We start from the raw sequence: 20,603 nt of genomic DNA, 5'->3' as shown, positions 1-20,603 counted from the left end.
ATGCCAGAGTTAAAAAGACAGGATGTTTTGCAAACTGGTTGCATCCCCCTTCACAAATCTGACGGTCCTGGTTCAGAGTTTCGAGAGATAGGCAAAGCTTGTGGTCACGAGCTTGAGTCCCGAGGTCATTGGCAGGTAAGGCATGTTGACTCAGCTGTGTGTAAAAGGAAACTGGGTTCATTTGCAGGACTGGGACTGGCCATTACCTTTTATATTTGGGTGCTTCCTTTAGCCACTGGGGAATTTAAGTCCTTCCTTTTGAAAGTCTTTAAGATATATAGATACAACCATTGTTGGTTAGTACGCCAAAGGGTAATGCATTTATCCCGTAATGTGTAGCACCGCCATCTATATTTACATTCTGGATTGTTGGGATTGAAAATGAGTCACCAGGGACTGAACGTGTTTGAAGGGACAGCTTCAGGCTGTAGGACATGATGTACTGCTGTGGTACCGTCGTATCGGGTAACTATTGTTGTCAGAGGTGTCATCTTTGCTGTGGTTTTCATTGGGTAGTTTCACTCGTGTTGGATCCACTACTGTCTGTGGTGACTTTGGTTTCTAGCTCAAAGCTATTTCTCGTGTTCTGGGTTTGTATGAGTTGGGTTTCAGTGTTCTTTCACTATTATGGTTTTCAGTTTTTAAGATTAATGAGTGTGTTGTTGTTTTTTTTGGAATAGCGCACAGATTCTTTAAATTGTTCGGGTTTTCTGAATAAATATGGAATCAAGTTGAAAATTTACGAATTAAAAAAATACTTTTACAGACTTGCATCTGTGCATTCATCTACTTTCCTTTGTCCATCCATCTTCACATCTGCTCTAGCATTGTTTTTTTTTTCATTTATCCAGAATATCTGCTGTAAATTCCCAACTTTTTGGTCAAAATTGGACCGAGAACCCTGCTGATTAGAGTCTGGAGATAAAAAAAAAAATTGGTTTTGAATAATTTGTAGGAACACAGAATATAGTAGTGAAAAAAGGGAGAATTGCCCAGCCAGTTGAAATTGGTTAATTCTGTAAAAAGATTTATTCTTTCATATGGTATTTTATTATGTGGTTGACTAAGTAGTATGACGGACCGCCTTTCCTCTCCGGATTCTGTTTTCCTTCCTTCCTTTGAGCCAGTAGCCTGAGTGGGGCCCCCAAAAGCAGCTAACAAGGCCGTACCACATAAAAGGAATAAAAGAAATCCCCCCACCACGCCCCTTCTGCCCTTAAACACCCTCAGCCTCAACAGTGTGGCTCTAAAGTCTGCTAATACTCAACTGAATCTGCCCGATCAGCTGCATCTCCAGTTTTATGGGCCTCACTCCACCTTCATCCTCCGGGGACCGTTGGAGAAACTCATTCCAGAGGCTCTAAGGTCCTGAATTAGGTTGGGTTAGCTAGGCAGGTAATGATCCGAGCGAGATCTCTCGGTCTATGGGGAGCAATGCTGAGGCCGCTCTGAGACCCTGCAAGTCTGGAGATGAGACTGAGGGTCTTTGTTGTGGGGGAAATCGAGGCAGTGATGAGTGGTCTGGATGGAAATGTCAGATCCCCCAGGGCTGAGAGGAAAAGGCAAATCCATCAATCTTTCTGTTTTATCTATCTTTCATGTACAAACCTGGTCTTTGTTCGGGACTCTGCTGTTTTCTCTCCTGTCTTTTCCTCACGCTTTTAGTCTTTAATCCTAAAACTGAAACGCTCACATTAATAAAGCAAAAACATAAAGGAAGCTTCTTTAATCCCCGGATTTATGCTTTATTATGGATGCGAACAGACTGTAATCGTTGGGTGTACATGCGGATGCACTGCAGTGGCTATTTCCTGATATCAATGTTAGCCTCATTGTTGTTTTCGGATATTATAACACAGAGTCACAGGTTACTGGGACGTCCGGCTCTCTGCCCTACCTTTACGCTGACTCATCTCCCAGCGCAGTCCTTCCAGCTGGGAGATTAATCCCATTTGTATTCCCGCTTCCATCCTTATTGTCTTATTTTGTGTCCTTTTTAAACGAGCAGATTATAATGCATTTGTTAGAGAGGAAAAATAGTCCCTCACTCACTCCTTTCAGTAGACCAGCTGCAGTCACATAAACTGAATGTCGTGCTAAGCACAAAAAACAACATTCTTGAGTGATTTTGAGATCTCACTACATGCTTGAAAACCCTGCTACATTCCTAACGCAGAGTCAGGAAAGACAAAGAGCCACAACATGGCGTGGAAAAGAGAAAAACAGTGTCTTGCAAAAGTATTCCCACCCCTGGAGCTTTTCCACATTTTGTCCCATTACAAAAAACACACTTATTTGTATTTTATTGGGATTTAGATGATAAACCAAGACAGAGTAGAGCAATATTTTGAAGCTGAAAGAATATATAGAGTTTTACCATGGAGAAATCTGGACCATTCTTCTTTTCAAAATAGCTCAAGCTCAGTCAGATAGGATGGAGAGCATCTGCTGTGAACAGAGCCAGCCCAAGGTTGTATGGGGCCTTAGGCAGGATTCTATTTGGGGCCCCACTAAAAGTGTTTCAACACAGATTTGGTGGGATCAGGGCGAGGGGCCCACGTCTGATTGCCTGAACTTAAACACAACCAGGGATAACTGATTATTATCTGCTGAGATTTATTTGTGAACAAACTGAGCAGTGTCACAAATAAAAGATTAAACTCGTAGCATCAGAATGTAGCTGTGGTAACGCAGCAATCGAGGATCAACGGCAAATGAGGATCGCGCTTTCACAAAGTAAGTGTTTTTAAACATTAAATTGTCCTTTAAATATTCAATTTAAATACTAAACCCATATTTTAATTAATCTCTGTTAAAACTATCCACTCAAATTTAATAGCGTTCTCATTCTCAATAGAACAAATATACAAATGTCAGATCTATAATAGCAAATTCGAATTCAATACTTGCAACCGTTTCATTTGAAATAAGTTTATGAATTGAACAGTGTTCCTTGAGATGTTCACGGCTGTACTTTTGTTTTTCATTTTTTACATAAACCAGCTTTAAAACTCTCAACAACCTAGTTATTCATTGGTCCAATGTTCTCTAAAGAATCCAGAATCCTTGAGAGAACAGCTGCTTTTATAGGATAGAAAGATCCTTTATTGTCCCGCTGGTGGGAAATTCAGGTGTACCAGCTGCAAAGAGCAAATACACAACACAAGAGAGAAGAGTGAAGTTAAATCATACAGAGGTGGAAGCTATTTACTAACCATTGGACATCTGAAGGTCATTGGTTGCACAGGGAAAAGTTGGCAAAGTTCAAGTGTCAATATGTTTCCAAGGCGTTGCAAGAAGAATAGATTGCTTAATGTGAAGATTTGAAATAAGGATTTTGAGGCTTTTAATAAGGGAGTAACCCCTGCCCTTTTTCAGCATTTACTAAATAAACAGATGACTCACAGGATTTGTTATAAAAGCTTGCTGCTCCTTTTGCTTGATATAACAAAATGCCCAACACTTACATTGTGGTTACTGTTGAAACTAAACTGATCATTACAGAGAAAAAACAGAAACATGATTACTAAGTTCACATGTTAAGATACGACAAATGGTTAATAATGTATACTGTTTAGAAGTGAAGCTGCTTTAAAATGAGTATTATTTGAAATAAAGGACTTATTTTTTATGAAAATATATGTTTGCAAGGCATTTATTGTATGCTGTGATTGATTAATACAAAAAAACTGAAGTTTTGCACCACCCCCAGTTTGTTAAAGCTGAAGCAGCAGTAAAAATTGCCAATGTGCTGTACTGACCTGATGGAGAGCTGACATGTCAGGACTTGGTACACGCTGATGCTGCTTTCCATCCAGATTAAGCAACACGGATGGGATAATTGCAGCCAAAGGGAGAGGAATGCTGTTAACTTGAATACTTGAGTAATTAAACACTTCTATCAACATTTTTTAAGGGGAATGAAAACAAACACTGAATCCTACTCTCCAGTCTTATCTCTGTTCCCACCCATAAGGTGGCTCAGGTTTTATTTGTACTGACTGAACCAGACTTGTGAGTTTTTACTAAACAATACACCATTCATAAATTAGATTGAAGGATTTATGTCCCTTGCGGCATATTTTACTATGATTTTTAAAAGTTTTTTTCTTAAGCAGCATTGAGGTAATTCCAATTATAAACAGTCTGCCTAAAATCCCTCCAGAAACCCTGATGGTGACTTTATTTTTAAGCTATTCAGAGGTGGGCTTGATGGTGTGCTTTGGATCCTTGTCCTGCACGTTTTTCTCCTCCTCCTCCTCCTCCTTTTTTTACTGCTAGAGATCAGAATTCATAGTTTTATCAATTATAACAAGCTTTTCTGGTCCTTAAGGAGCCCAGAAACCACAGACTATTACATGACCACCACCGTGTTTGCCTGTTGGTAAATTATTTTAATCAAATAATAATTTTAAACTGTATGTAACTTAAAATACACCCTCCATAGAGTTTCAGGTTTGTCTTATTCACTACCAGTATATTTGTCAAAAAGTCTTGCATCATCAAGGTGTGGGACGGACCTTTGAGCCCCTTTTTGGTCTGCAGCGGCTTCGGCCTTTAATGTCTGCGCTGGATGCCATGTTGGCCCAGTCTCTGTCTTATTCCTGACTCATGAACACGGACCTTATCTGAGACAAGTGACTTCTGAAATCTCTTGCTCCCTCCTGAATGAGTTGTTGATGCGCTCTAAGGCCCTGTTTACTTAATGTTTTCTAGTAAAAACTGAACAGTTTGGTTGCGTTTGTGTTGTTCATTTACGTTTCTTTTTACATCGCCGCAGTTTGAGAATGGTTTCGAGTGTAATGGTTCGGAAATGTTACGATTTCTGTTGTCGTGTAAACGGGAACAGATGTAACTTTTCTTCCAGGAAATTTCCGTATATGTGCAGAAAACATTAAGGTTGGCTAGAGTTTTAAAAACCACAGAAGAAGAAAATCAAATGGCAGATAGCGGAGTACTGTTCTGGCTACTGACTCTTCTTTATATAACCACGGCTGGGCATGCGTATAAATCAAAGTTACCTTAAGCAGCAGTTGAACTTTGTCTGGTTGTAGGAAAACTTTTGGCGAGGATTATTAGTCGTGACGGCTTTTTGGCACTGTGCATGAGCATGGTGTGTTTCAAAGAACATAGCACCACTTGTGGTGCGGGGTGGGAATTACACCATTTTTCAAGTTTCTACTATTACCATGAAAATGGAAATTGTAATTAGAACGTTGTTGTGTAAACGTCATAACAGAAACGGAACAAAAATCCCATTTTCAATGGATCATTTTGGTGTAAACCAGGGCCAAGAGTCATTTTAGTAAATTGGACACTCCTGGGAAGGTACACCCTGTTCCATATTTGTTGCAGTGGGTCGATGGAGTCCCAAAGCCTTAGAAATGGCTTTATAACCCTATCCAGATGGATAATGTCAAAGACTCTTGTTCTCTCAGCAGCTTTTTGAATTTCATTCATAATGTGTTGCTATCTGAGAACTTTCAAGCCTACTTCATGTTGTCTGAGAGGTCATATACAAGGGATTTACCACTTCTACAGGTGTGACTGGCAAAACTGATGCAGAGGTAAAAGCAAGTGGTTTAGTTTTGGTCCAATAATAAAATACGGGTCTCAACAGCCTTTATCAACTGTGTTTTTGCAAATCCAAAGCAGATCTCTCTTTTCCTGTGTTAATTTCTGTGTGTTAATTTAGGGTTGATTTGCAGTAGGGAGGTTGAAAATTGCAGTGAGAAAAGCAAAACAGTCACCCAAAAGATAATTCTGGGTTTTTAAAGGTGGATAGCCACGTTAATTTACTTCTTATTTATTTAAATGCCAGTAGCTCACTCTGATTACATACAAAGTTTTAATGAAAGATTATTACATCCTGCTTGCGTATTAGTTATTATTTTGGGGTTATACGCTTTGTTTTTGCTCAATTTGTTTGCAAATAAAGCCTTTCCTGTTTACGTGGCTATATACATTTAATACCCAACAAATAAAAGTCATTTGGTGAGGGGATTAGATTGCCCAAAATTGTGGTTAACCACAATTCAATAATTTTCAATTTAACAAAAGGAGGAATTTCTCTCATAGGACCCAGCTGGTTGTCTAGCTTTTCCCTTTTTTATATTTTACTCAGGGTATTTCTATTCAAGATTAAATTAATTAATTAATTAATTAATTAAATTTATTTTTACATTTATTTATGAATTTATTCATTTATCACTTTATTTGGATCCATAGTTATATATATATATATATATATATATATATATATATATATATATATATATATATATATATATATATATATATATATATATATATATTGACTTATATATGTATATGTTTATATTACTTTGTGTGGAATGTTGTAAATATATACATAAAAATGTTTGAATATCTGGAAATGTAATTTCTCTCTGGGATTATTAAAGTATGTCTGATTCTAATTTGAAATATGACAAATAAGCAAAAACAAACAAGGAGAGGTGTACATTTTATGAGTGCTGTGTTATTTATTGTAATAAGTGACATTTTTGAGGTTCTTTGACTGAGATGAATCACAAAATGGAAAGTTGAAAGGTCAAGAAGCAAGGAAGACTAGAGGGGGGTAAGGGGGACGAAGGAGAGAGGTTTTGGTAAACAACCCCTAATGACTTAAGTAGGTGCCTTAATTGGTCAGGGATGACGGTCTGTGTGTGTTGGAGAAACGGAGACGGTTTTCAGGGAAGCAGCTGTCTTCTACTTCTTAAGGCTGGGGGCACAGGGTCGGCGGGGAACTCCCCCCATAACCATCTACACACACATCCACACGCCCCTGTGTCTTCCTCATATGGAAACCCAACCCAGTAGGTCTTTCATGTGGTTGAGGGCCGTGCCGGGGACGGGAGGGGAGGAGGTTTCAGGAGCAGCGCTGTGACACCGGAGGCCTCAGCGCCTCTCCTCTCTCTGCTTTGTTTTAGCAGAGAGGCTTCCACAAGTCGGGGTTCGTATTTATCGTTTGGTTTGAAGCAACAGAGCGATGTGTGGTTTGGCGACGACCCCAATAGTTCCCAGCTCGCTGCCAGAGAATGGGTGGAGTGCTTTGGGTGTAGTTGACTAAGTTTTGCCACATGTGCAGTTAAGCAATTAAAGGTCGCACCCCGAGTGTTTTTTTTTATTCTTTTCTAGCAATTGTTTTTTTTTTTCTCTCAGAAAAATGTAACTTTGTTGACAGCTCATTGTCTGTTTCTGCAATTAATCCTATAATATTTAACATTTGAGCAGCTCTAGTAAAGAAAAGTCCGTTTTTTTTGTTTTTGCATTTAACCTCTGCGTGTTTAATTGTTTTGACCCACAAAGACCACTCCGTCTTCTCCCCCTTCCCTTTTTTTTATTTTAATCTTTCCTCGCCATCACAGTCTCACACAGAAGCCCATTGTGTGAGCTCATGTCTGCATCAAACCCAGTGCTCGCCCTAGTCAGCATGAAATGTAGTATGGATCTAAAGCACAGACACACGCTGACATACTGGAGTCTCTGGTGCTGACTTTGTCTTCGTTGATCCGCTAGATGCAATCGTTTGAATCATGTCAGAGTTCTAATGGATGCTGTAAAATATTACGGTTAGTTTTTACAACATGGCATCACTTCACATTAATGCAGAGTTCCTACACAGGCTGGAAAACGCGGTATTATCCACGTCTGCATAAGTATGGCAAAACATTAATATGTCCAGACTTTAGTCCTTGTTCTATTGTGTAAATTATATTTTTTCCCCATGTTTCTTTATCGTATCTTTCCATCCTTCCTCCCACCTACTTTCTCCCCCATTCTTTCCTTCTTTTAATCCTTTCTCATGTCCTCCTTTCCTTCCTTCCTTCTTTCCTTTTTGATTCCCTGTGCCCTAACTGTCATCCACTTGTTTCCTCCTTCATTCTCTCCTTCGGTCCTCTTGTCCTACCATTATTCCTTCCTTCTTTCTTTAATCATTTACCTAACTTGTGTTTTACCTCATCTATTTGTTGTCTAATTCATTAAAAAAAATTAATTCTTTTCCTTCCTTCCTGTGTTCTACCTCCTTTACTTCTTGTGTGCTTTCTCACTTTTGTCCTTGAGTGCTTCCTTCCTTGCCTTCTTTCTTTTTGTCTCTTCTTCTCTCTTTTGTGTCTTTCTTTCCTCCCTTCATTGTAATTTTTTCTGTCTTTGTTGTACATTCTTCCCTTCCTCCCTTGTCCTTGCTTTCTGTCCATCCTTGTTTCCTTATCCTCTTTCTCCTTATGTCATTTCCTTTTTTATTTCCTACATCCCTTCATTCTTGTATTCCTTTTTCTCTTGCATGTCCTTCCTGGCTTTCATTTCTTGTGCCCTTCCGTCTTTCCATGTATCTTTCTTTCCCTTTGTCCTTGCTTCCTTCCTTAGTGTTTTTCCTTCCCTCTTGTCTTTATCTCATCCTTGGTTCCTTTTGCTTTAAAGCTTCTCCACAGTAGCAACCTGAATTTAAAATGAAGGTAAAGGACCAAGAACTCTGAAACATGGACCCTGGAAAGATATGTTCGGATGAAAAATGATGAGGAATCTTGGGTAAATGTAGTTTTTGTGTGAGAACTGCTGAAAACCATTTGTCCTGGTAAATGTTTCCCTTTTCTCCTATCACATCTGAAAAACACAACTTTCTGCTTATGAATTTGTTTTTGTCGACTGTATGCAGATGATGTCAGTCATGCTGATAATAATAAAAAGCCATTAGTTTAAATGTCCTGTTTTTATGTGCCTTTAATTATTTTTGCACTGTATTAGCTTTTCAAAGGCATTACATAAAATGATGAATAACCGCCAAACAGACTGGCAGCCGTTTACATTAATTAGGTTTGTTTGTTAGATGATATCGTCTGTGTGATTGATGCTACCTGGCACCAAACACAGTGTCATGTCTCTCTGCACCACATTAAATGTAAGAGCCAAAAAAAATAAAAATAAATGCTTGACACAAAGGTGCAAGCATAATAACGTAATTTAATTCAGTTTCTTTATATAGCACCAATTCACAACAAACGTCACCTCAAGGCGCTTTACAAGACGAACGGGTCTAGTGCATATTCAGATACATGAAATCTAATTACAGTCAAATTGAAATAAAAATAAATCCTCTATGTTCCATTACAGTACAACCACACAGTCATGTTGACTTACATGCAGTTTTGTCCTATTTATGACGCAATATCATCAAATTCAGCTGCTTGCAAGATCCGAATTGGTAAAGCATTGCTTGCTGATGTACGGGCGTTTTCGTCGATTCTTTGGGTTTGCAGCAGTCACTCGTTCTGAGGAACCATGTGGCGACGGTGGAATGTATCCACTCTTCTTAACGGAGACACCTTCAGCAGAACCAGGCTCCGGTAGAGGGGAACAGGAAGCAGAAAAACCTGAAAGCACCGGATCGGGGACCGCTTCCTTTGGGCCCGAATGCAAACAATAGAGAGTCAATGGCAGTAAAAGATTTGTCTGTCCTCATCCGGAAAAGAGGCGCAGCTGAAAATGGAATCACTGAGTCAGGAGTATTTTCTATGTTACAAATTACACATTCATTGCAGCTATAGCGTCAACGATGGCTTTGTACGAGAAAGGGGCACAACTGAGTGACCTAATCACTGAGCCAAGAGTATTTTCTATTATATAATACACACACAGAGTTAATGGCAGCAGTAGCTCAATTGGGGGGTTTTCTCCAAGAAAGAGACACTGCTAAACATAAAATCACCAGACAAGGTGTACTTTCTATGGGAAAGAAAATAGAGCACATATACTTATTCGCAGCAGTTGCCCCATCGGGGGCTTAACCCAGAAAGAGATGCATTTAAATAAAAAAATCACTGTATAATACGTTTTTGTTAAATTATGGATAGAAATATAGGTTTTTGATTGCTTGGTTCCCATTTCCGTGACTACCTGAACCTATAGATGTCATACAGTTACAGATCAACATTGTAATCCTAACTCAGCGTGCTGATTCCAATACTGTTTGCATATTCAGGTTTCATGGTAATGTTGTTCCTGGGCAGATGCACCTTCCCACCCAACGTGCTGATTACTGGTTTAAATGTTTAGTTTTTGGATGCTTGCATTAAGTCTGAGCCGTGATTTGTTTCGTAGACTACAGAAATTAAAACCTTGAGAGTAGAGATACATCCTGGTTTTTATGTTGCCAGTATATTGTGCAACTCTGATGTTCAAAATCATCAAGTTAATGAATGGCCAATGAACAGAGGGTCATAAAAGAAACACCCTTCTGCATGTTATTAGTCATTTGTCCCTGAGAAATGATTGACTGCAACACAATTATATCTTTAAACTCCTTTTGAAAGGCAACTTTTTGAGTCCTGCGTCTGAAAATGCCGACAGATTTATCACAGTATGAATCATTTACAGAGAAAAACAGGAAGAAGAGGTGATCTCTTGCAACACAACAAACACGCATGGCTTTGTGTCTCTGTTGAGTTGAATTCTCGGTCTAGGAAGCAGCTTTTTGTCCTTGAACTCAAACCACATTGTTGTCTCATTCACTCTGACAGAAAACTTGCAGCGATGGAGGAAAACTGGGGAGTCATGCCCCTTTAGAAGTAAATTAAGTGAGAAAAACTTGATGTGAAGAGGAACATTGAGATTTAAAAAGCCTATTTTTTCACTAATATTTGCACCTTGTAAGAAATCAGAACAAGAAAAATATTTTTTTTTTATTTAAAAGAAGAAAGAAGAACTTTGCTATCATTTATTTTTGACCAAATTTGTAGAGGATGCTGCAACTTTTCTGGTGTTTAGATTTGACCTCTTCTACCTCCAGCCTATTCCTCGTGAACTACCCCTTTGTCAGCCTTGCAAGTCCCAGCATCCTGTGGGAGACGGCGCTGTCAACTATATCCTGCTCTACTTCCTGCCCCTGCCGCCATCCTCCCCTTTTGCGCAGACACTTACGCTCAGAGCTCAGAGGAAAAGTGCTCTTAATCAGACAGCCGCCTCATCCAATTGCGTCCCCCAGATTGTTCTTTGTGATTGTCACCATGTCCAGCGACAGGATGTGACACGTCTCTCTCGCAGTTGTTTCCTGCTGGATCGGAAAACGAGAGCGGCGGTGATGGATTTGTCTGTGGGAAGGGTTGGTCGAGAGGTTTCCGCAGCGCTTCGCAGGTTGTGATTAAAGCAAACCGTAAAAAAGAAAAAAGAAAAAAAAGAAAAGCGGCGCTAAAAGTCGGTCACATGCGTAGTTGCCTTCAAACAAAGGATGGAGCTGACTGTGTTTAGTGGCAAACCAAAAATAACAGTCTGAAAGATGGACGTGGAGCTGCGTAAGCCAACGACATCTTCTCATCACGACTGGCGCTGTAGTTATCCTGCAGGACAATCTGCTTCAGCAGTAGAGTGGGGATCTGGACATACAGTGTCCTGGAACAGTACTTTATGCACATTTTGTCCCATTATAAGTACAATCTTTAATGTATTTAATTAGGATTGCATCGGGTCAACAAAGTAGTTCATAATATGAAAAATAAATAAAGTAGAAATGGAAAATATATGGTTGAAATCTTGCATTTATATTCAGCTGCCTTTATCTAAAACTCCGAAAAACACTGTCAGCTTCAGAAATCACTTAATTTGTAACCAGAAGGGAGACTATCAACGTCAAAACTAATCGCTGTGAGCTCCACAAATCTGGCCCTTTCGAAAAGTTGCATAAAGAAAGCTGCCGTTGAAAGACAGCCATGAAAAGTCCTTTTTTTCATTTTGCTACGAGCCATATAAGCCGACACAGCAAACGCGTAGAAGAAGGTGCTCTAGTCAGATGAGACCAATATTGAACTTGTTAATTTTTTTGCCGAATGCCACAAGCGTAGGAAAACTCACCGTCACCGCACCATGAAATGTGCCGATGGCTTCATCACGCTGTAGGGATGCTTGTCCTGTCTAGAGACAGACCTAGGAGGCTGCACTGCAAAAACAAAACTAAAAGTAAGTTAAATTTTCTTGAAATCATTGTAATTTTCCTTGATTAGAGCAGGTAAATAAGACTATTTGCCAATGGAATAAGATTTTTGCACTTAAAATTGGAACAATTCATCTCCATCGTCTTATTTCAAGGATGTCTATTTATGTTATTTTAGAGATGAATTGTTCCTGTTTTAAGTGCAAGAATCTCATTCTATTGGCATATAATCTTATCTACCTGCTCAAATCAAGGTAAAATACACTCATTACAAGAAATTTTGTACTTATTTTTAGTTCCCTTTTTGCAGTGTGTAAGACCTGAGATTGTCACACAGGTTCACCCTCCAGTAGGTGTGCAGAAAGGGGGGGGGGGAGGGGGGATCCAAATCCACATCCACATCCACATCAGATCAGTGTGGAAAAAAAATGTCGGCTGTGTAATCTTTCTTCCACTTCACATTGCTTTTGTGTTGGTCTGTCATTTTGGTTTTAACGAGACAAAACTTCAAGAGGTATTATTACTTTTTGGAAGACGCTTTACTACTTTTTAACGTTCCCAGGAAATCGAGGGAGGCCAAGTGAAAAAAGCCAGGTTCACCCTCACAAAGCAGATTCACATCAGATGAAACCTGCCCATGCATCAGGCCGTATTGTTCCGCGGCTTAGCTCTTCAAAGAAGCCTTAAAGTATGTGCCATTGACCCCCAACTTGATAACTCAAAGGCGTCCCGTTAAACTGGACTACAGGCCACAGTATGTCACCTTGGCAACAGCAGCCTGTGGCCGATAGCGACCACATTACCGCAGCAACCCTGAGGTTTGTAGGGGGTCACAGTTAGGGGCTCCTGTGAATGCACCACTCCCCCCCCCCCCTTTTCTTTCTTCATGACAGGTTTTTGATTGGTCAGCGTGTGTGGGGGGTCTTCACACATGCACTGAGGCGCTGCAGAGGTTGGATGCTGATTTGTGAATAGCCTTTAGATTGACGTTGCACACCAAAACTAGTCCCGCTAGTTGTATTTGCAGCAATCGGACAACATGCCTTTGAAAGCAATCAGGATTCTATCCCAGAAGCAGAGGAAGACCACCTATACAGGTTGGCGTCTGTGTTTTCTGTGTGTGTATATATTTCTTCGGCTAAGCATGCATCTTGGCAAATAGTTGGAAAACTTGCATTGAAAACACCAACAACTAGAAAACAATGTTTTAAATATAAAGCGGTGTTTGTCTGGTAGATGGTGTGAGCGCTGTGGGAGAATGAAAATGCTGAGAGGGTGAGACGAGGAGCTAAAGTAGGAAAATAAATGTGTGAACTGGGTGAAAGAAAAGGAAAGGAAAGCGGGAGATGGATTTAAAAAAAGCGGATGGTGATCAGCAGGTGCTGCAGTGTGGGATCTGAGCTTGCATTGTTCAGGCTGACGGTGTGCAGGCAGGACAAGGTCAAGACTGAGAGTTGAAAGGGGCAAGCAGGAGTGAATGGAAACCAACAGACTGGAGGATGGACTTTTCATTGCAGGTTAATCAGTTTTTTTTATATATATATATTTATATAAAAATTAAGCTCTTAATATTGTGGATTATAACAAGTTTTGCTTCAATGACTAATTCTCATTTATATTCCCGTGTGGTCCTGGATCATACATAATAGATACAATTCAGCTCGGAACTGAGGCGCAAATTCATCTCGAAGGAGCCGGTTCTACATCGCGATCTCGTTAACAAATGTTAACGAGAGCGCGGTGAAGCTCTATTTATATGTACCCATCCAAACTTGCTTTTTAATACATACAGCCTCCGATGGTAAAGTATGCTCATAGCTGCAGGTGGTGTTGACTGTGTGCATAGGTTGAAATGTCATGCAAAAATGCTCATGTAGCCTGTTTTAAAATGTGGCTGCCAATTCCTCAAACATCAAATGATAAATATGAGGATGCACTGATAAGAGATTTGTGGCAGGTTCAAGGTCTGTGATTTTGAAGACTTATAACGAACAATGTTTAAATTGTTTCTTTAAAAGCTTTCTCCCTGGAAGTATTTGATAATTATGAATACAAGTAGAGAGATGCACAGAAAACATGGATGGTCGCCTATGTTCAGCTCAAACAGGCAGAACCTCAGAAATGCGACCTTTCTACGGTCCGCAAATGCCCCATGTCCAAGCGGTAACAGGTTGTGCTTCCAACACCTATCGATGTGGAAGTCGTTACTTTCAAAGATGACTCAACTATTTTCAGTAGCAGAGAGCGGTTTGTACATAAAGTCAGGAAGCAACAAAATATTAGGCTTCTTCAAGAAAGAGCTAGACTTATAAGTGGTTTTCAGTTTGGTCCTTTGCCGTTTGGAGTTTTTTTGTTTGTTTGTTAGTTTTTAGGTCTTTTTTGTCTTTGAGAAGGTGTGCAAATCTACAACTGGTCATCAGTTCTTATTTTGGTGACGTATTGTTAAATCTTTCCCGGGAGAAATTGACTCAGTAGTTATGAAGGGTGAAAACTGTTTTTTTTTCCTCTGTCATGGAACATGCTGGAATTGGAAAATGTTGGTAGTTGGTAGATGTTGACCTACAAAGACCCTTGGTAGAAAAAAGAATTCACTATCTGCCTTAGATATTTCAAAAAGTCTTTTGCTTTTTTATACCAGCGATTGACAAAATTTAAGAATGGCACTAATATTACTTGTAAACGTTGTTTGTATCTCCTCCGTAATGTAGGATCTTGACTTTGAGATTTTCAAAAGAGTACCAACTTTTACTAAATCAGGCATGTTTCATAGCAGACAAAAGAGGAAAGCTCTAAAGGATGATATAGAGTAACTTTGCTGTAGTTTTGCTTGGTGTCTGCTTGAGTCACCTCTTGGTCAGTTTGCCTTTTCACCATTATGACAGAATAATTGCAAGGCAAGTGCCAAATAAAAGCCAAGCTTCGTATTACAGATGGCCACTTTTCTTAGCTAAAATGTCAGGTAGAAAACAGCGAGATTCAACAGCTTGTGTGCGAACTTCATCTACATCCGGGGTCCATTGAGATGGACATAGATCTGGTACTATGAGGACCAGTAACACTCGAAATACCGAAACACGAAAGCATTGGATGACAAACCAAAACCACCCAAGTACAACGTGACCAAGGAGCTTCAACAAACAGTTACGTGGCTCTTTAGATGATACAGTTTCCTCTTAAATTGCTTCTTACATATTTTTTTCTTTTTCGTTCCTCTGGTTAGAATTTTTTTACACCTCCCTGATACTGAAATCGCAAACAAATAGGTCTTCTTCACTCCCAACCCAATAAGTGCTATGGTCAGTAGGACCTGTTAATGGTCGCCTATGGTGTGTTGAATGTTTTGAGAAAGTTTGGATTTTTAAGTTTCGGGCCAGTAAGGGCAGGTCAAGGTAAAAAAATAAATAATTCAGTTCTCAGTTCCTAGCTATTTTCTCTGTAAGACTCTGTTAATGTGAATACATTCATTTTAGACAGATATTATCATGAACTGAGTCTATTTGCACTAAGATTAATTACAAGAAAGGCTTTGTTTCACAATTCCAGGTTAAAATATGCATAAATAGGGAAAAGGTACACATCTCTGTTACAAGTTTTACAATTGGCTTCCTTACATCGTCAAGCTGTAATACAGACTTGCGTAGCGTTCCTGGTGAATTTAGCAGAAAATGAAAATTACACCCCAACAACGGTGTACATCATCGCTCTCAAGCCTCATGCAATGAGAGTGAGACACACATTTATTCCTGACTTCACATGCCACATGACATTATTCACGCTGAAAACAAATCCCATACTGTATGAGCTGCGTGCACCTAGGTAAATTCCTAACTACGCGGACAGTCCTGTGTGGAACGACATGGCGGACAAGGAAGTGCTCCTTCTTGCACAGGTTCGTAAATAAAGACATCTATATGATTTGGCACATAAAGATCACCGTTATGACCAAATTAACACTCCCTTGACAGAAATTACGTCACTCTTTTTGAAACAACTGTGTCGTCTACTTCTAAGGGTAGTAGGGGTGTAGTATGCTTGGTGTAGTAGTACAACGCTGCCCTCTAGAGTCTAGGAGAACAGTGCTATTTCAAAGGAAATGCCGCACAGAGCATAAATTCTGCAAATATTGTGTCCGCACGTCTCATTTCTGTGTGGAAGTGGGTGCGTCAAGCGTAAACCAGCCTTAAGCCCTTTTGCGGAGCTGTTTCGGCTTTTTTCAGAGCTTGGTGGGCATCTGTAGCTCCTGCAACTGTTAGCATTATTAGAGGAATAGAAAAGCCGATCGATCATCACCCCCGAGTCACATAGCGTGTCACTCTCCTGTATGATAAAGTAATTTTTTCCCTTTGCTCTTGCTCTCGGGGCACAATATACCTGCCTTTTCTCTCTTGTCATGCACTCAAAAACTACAAAAACTCCCCTTCGTAGAAAGTGTTGTTGGTCTTTGCTAATTTGAATGTCATCAAATAGCTTGCCTTGGTGCTTGACGTTTGGATGGTAGCTTGTCTGACAAAAGCATTTTGGTATGTGTGTATATTGGCTGCTAACCTAACGAGTTTGTCTAACGAGTTTGTTTGCCTAACGAGTGTTTCATTTTCAGTTTGTCTGTTCTTGGGTTGCTAGCATAATTGGCATGGTTAATGAGAAAAGTGATGTCTGATATTTTTTAAAAAGTGATGGCTTTTTATTTTAAAGCCGCAACGGTTTCTTGCCAAGTAAGACTTAAAGCAACCACATGTAACTTTTGTCCACAAAGGGGCCTAGACCTGAAAGCTCCAGGTTTAGCGCGCCTGTAGGCCACTAGCATGTGGTAGCTATCTTGATTAAGGGTGTGGGGTGGGTTGGTCACATGACTTTCTGAGTGACGGATCCATGCCTCTCAAGTTACATAGCCGGGTTTTTGAGGGGCAGCCACCACAGACCATGAATACATGCTGAGTGCTGTATATTGACATGGAAAATCAAATATACCTGAAATTAGGCTTATATGTGGGTCAAAAGTTACACATTGGGGCTTTAAGTTGTTCATTCCTTGTTAAACACTTGAAACTCTCTGTTGACTATTGTTTGGTACACTTGTTGCATGTTGGCTGCCTTAGTAATAGTTGTAATGATCCAAATAAATGGGAATCCATTTATTTGAATATAAGCTTTCATCCTTGCCACCAGGCGTCAGATAGTAGCACAATTCAAGAAAGCGATTTAAGCCTTGGAATATAGGGGAACTGTAGGATTTCAGAGCTGTTTAAACAAAACAAGGAATGGTCTGCAGAAGAGATTCACTGTGAGGACATTTGTGAAAGCATTCTTAACCATGATTTGGACAATTTGCTGTCAATATTCGACAGGTTGGATAAAAAGCCAAAAGGGCCAATTATTGCCGGCTCTAGTAGGATAGTCCAGCGGAGCAGTGACGACTGCCTGGTCATGTCTCATTGTAGCAGCAGGAAGAGTTTAAATGATCCGTATCAAACCCCGGGGGATTTTTCATATCTTTGTCCTTCTACACACACACACACACACACACACACACACACACACACACACACACACACACACACACACACACACACACACGATGCTCCACTAGCATTCACCGCTCGACTGTCCACACATCTGAGGTGCCGATTGTATTCATCAACACTTTTCTCTTTTTTTTATTCACCCTCCCACACATTACTGAGGTGTTTCTGTTTTAGCTCGTAACTGGTTTATGTCTGTTTACATTCATGTTGTTTGATTTTCCTTTTTATCTGAATACACATTGATAATTGATTGTTGTTGGCATTTTTCTTTTTTTTTATTATAACTTGGACATTTGTTTAATTTTCACATCGTAAACTATTTGACTTTTTTTTTTTGACTTTTTTTTTTTTTTTGACTTTTTAACACAGAATGCTTGGCTCGGAGATCCTATTTCCCCTCCTGGAGTTTGTATTTCTACACTGCAAAAACGGATCTGAAATTAAGTAAAATGTTCTTAAAGTTAGTGTTTTAATCCTTGATTTGAGCACGTAAATAAGATTATCTGCCAACGGAATGAGTATTTATACCCCTAAAATAAGATAATTAGACACCCTGCACTTAAAACAAGCAAATGGAGATGAATTGTTCCTATTTTAAGTGCAAAAATCTTATCCGATGGGCAAATTTTCTTATTTACCTGCTCAAATCAAGGACAAATACACTAATTTTAAAGAATATTTTACTTATTTCTAGTTCCGTTTTTGCAGTGTAGATGTGCCGGCTGGTTGTGGTGCTGGTCCTGTCAAATTAGATTTACAGAGTCTTATACGGACCTTTAGTAGTATGCAACAGTTGCATATATTCTTTTCAAATGTGGCATGCAACTCAACAAGGTTTCCCTCATTGTTTGATCAGAAATTAGAACAGATTTAATTCTGATTATGATAATGGTAATAATCATGATAATGCGTTATAATACTGACAGTATTAGTGTTAATTTAAAATAAAATAATGATAAAAGTAAGAAAATTGTAAGTTTTTGGTATGTCAGTATCTTGGTTAACACGCAGCTGTGTTGTCGGGGGTGTTTAACAGATTGAGCTCTTTGTATGCAGAACTTAAAGATTTTTCATTTTCTGTAAAACCCTTTTGGCTAACCTTGTGTATGAACGGCGCTGTACACACTGGGCATATTTGAACAAATACATCTCCCAAAAGAACCTAAAGACATTTATTTATTTATTTATTTTTGCTCTTCTCTCCACATGACCGCCATTCTCCTTTCACCTGACCTCTCTGCGACCCTCCACAACTCAATAGGTAAGTGCTTTATTTATCTGACATTCTGTAGCCCTGTGAGATTACCCGCTGCACACTCTGCGCTGCTCTCTTTGGATCAGGATGGCTTTTCTGAGGAATCCAGATGTTAACGGGATAATAGAAACTCTGTAATTTATGCTTTAAAGTTCCCAGATGCTTTGGTAGTGGCCGCTGAGCCAAAATGTAGAGCTGATTTTTAATTTATTTTTTTCATGATTCAGAGTAATTAAAAGACAGTAAAGTGGAAGCTGTGCCTGTTTTGGGAATGTAGTTAAATGATGGGAACTGGAAATTACTCAAATAAGATCGTTATCTTTAAATCCAAAGTCACGCGCATTTGGGAAGCCTTTAGAAATTGCCCACAGAGACTCTGTTGTTCCAGCTCAGCCATGAAATGTTTCCTCGCTGTGGCGCTCCGACCTGCTCTCACACCCCTATGACCCACATCACCCCTCTTCACGCGGCTCGTCTTCATGTCTCCCCGTCCCGCCAACAGCTTACAGCTCCAGCTGACTTAACCAGCAGCTCCGACTGGCCCACTTGGATCCAAAGATTTATTGCCCATCCTTTTATTTTCACATGGAAAAGAGGGTTGTTTTTTTAAGGAAGTGGAAACTTCACTTCTGGGACCCTAAACATCTGGGAAATGCACAGGGGGGTCAGGAAGGTGTTGAGTGGGCATCCTGTGTTTTTCTGTTTTTCACGGCTCTGTGACATCATTCTCTGCTTGGGTAGCCTGTTTTCTTTTTTTTTTTTCTAGGTTGGACAAACATAGATTTGTGCTTCAGATATGACTAAGAATGGGTACATTTGTTTTGGCCTCCACTATTAGTCACCTCATGGATCAAAACATGTTATAGCTCATTGTCTCATATTATGTCCCCAAGTACAAAGAAAATTAATGCACACTTTTGACTTTGAAGGCATTTAGCAATTAAAAATGATTTTGGTCTAACCTAAAACACTACTAGTTAAATTAGATAGTTTTGTTTATACATTGTATGTAATATATCTGTCAGGTTTCAACTATATATTTCAGGGTTTCCGTTATTAAGGTTCAGTATAACTCTAATTAATGCGGTTGTTTAGTATCTTTAGCACCAAACAGGTGTCAAGCCTACAAATAAAAAGCTTTAACCTATTTATGAAGTTAATGAATCTCGGCCTAGACACATCTTTCCTCCTCCTGTTTTAGTGGAGAAGGGATGTATGGATTGATGGACATTTTTGTCTCTTAAGTGCCTTCAGGGTGGTTAAATCCCCTTAAAATGACGTTTATAATGTGTCTGCTTGTCTGCTCCAGTGCTGTTGGCTGCACAGGATCTCAGTCTCCACGGGTTATTGACTCTGGTATTGCCAACTAATTAAATGAGCATTTGAGCAAGAAGTTGTAACCTGAATGAAGCAATTAGATGCTGCAGAAATCCTAGAAATGCTCATATGACAAGTAGATGGTCATGACAATATTGGTTTGTGCAATATCAGTGTAGTAAAGGATTGTTTTTGGAGTTTTCTATGTGGCAGGATTTCATGCTAATTTTGCCAACAATGTTTTTTTTTTTCTGTTGCATGAGGTCTTTGTGCAGAAGATGCTCACAAGTGATCAGGTGTGGGTCTGCACACCTGTCCTACCATCCAGGCTCCTCCTGGCTGATACTGATGTCTGGCTTTTCCTTGATTCCTGACATAGTGGTTCTGATCCAGACTTTCTTTCTTAAAACTAGAAAACATACTGATGGAAAACTACTAGGAACAACACAAAATGTGTTGCAACTTTTTTGATAGTAGGGCTTTTTATTGCCCAAAAAATCAGCAGATGATCAATTATCCCAATGTATACAGAAAAGCATGTTTTCCTAACTTTTATCTGATTTTG

At 39.5% G+C, this 20,603-nt stretch overlaps 1 protein-coding gene across 3 annotated transcripts in view; it reads left to right on the top strand.

Moving 5' to 3' along the window:
* nhsl1b (NHS-like 1b) overlaps positions 1 to 20,603 on the top strand; it is a 131,097-nt gene that overhangs the window by 24,447 nt on the left and 86,047 nt on the right. Inside the window, exon 1 of one of the 3 annotated variants that reach the window (XM_036147416.1) lies at positions 18,658 to 18,727. The exons of the other annotated variants lie outside the window; for them this stretch is intronic. Within the exon in view, the coding sequence (XP_036003309.1) occupies positions 18,673 to 18,727 (55 nt within the window). The 5' untranslated portion in view covers positions 18,658 to 18,672. Of the gene's footprint in view, positions 1 to 18,657; positions 18,728 to 20,603 lie in introns of those variants that run through there. 3 annotated transcript variants of the gene reach the window in all.

The sequence above is a fragment of the Fundulus heteroclitus genome, chromosome 15, assembly GCF_011125445.2.
Source record: "Fundulus heteroclitus isolate FHET01 chromosome 15, MU-UCD_Fhet_4.1, whole genome shotgun sequence".
Classification (NCBI taxonomy): domain Eukaryota; kingdom Metazoa; phylum Chordata; class Actinopteri; order Cyprinodontiformes; family Fundulidae; genus Fundulus; species Fundulus heteroclitus.
Note: the sequence above shows the minus strand (reverse complement) of the source record. Positions and strands in the feature narration are given on the sequence as shown.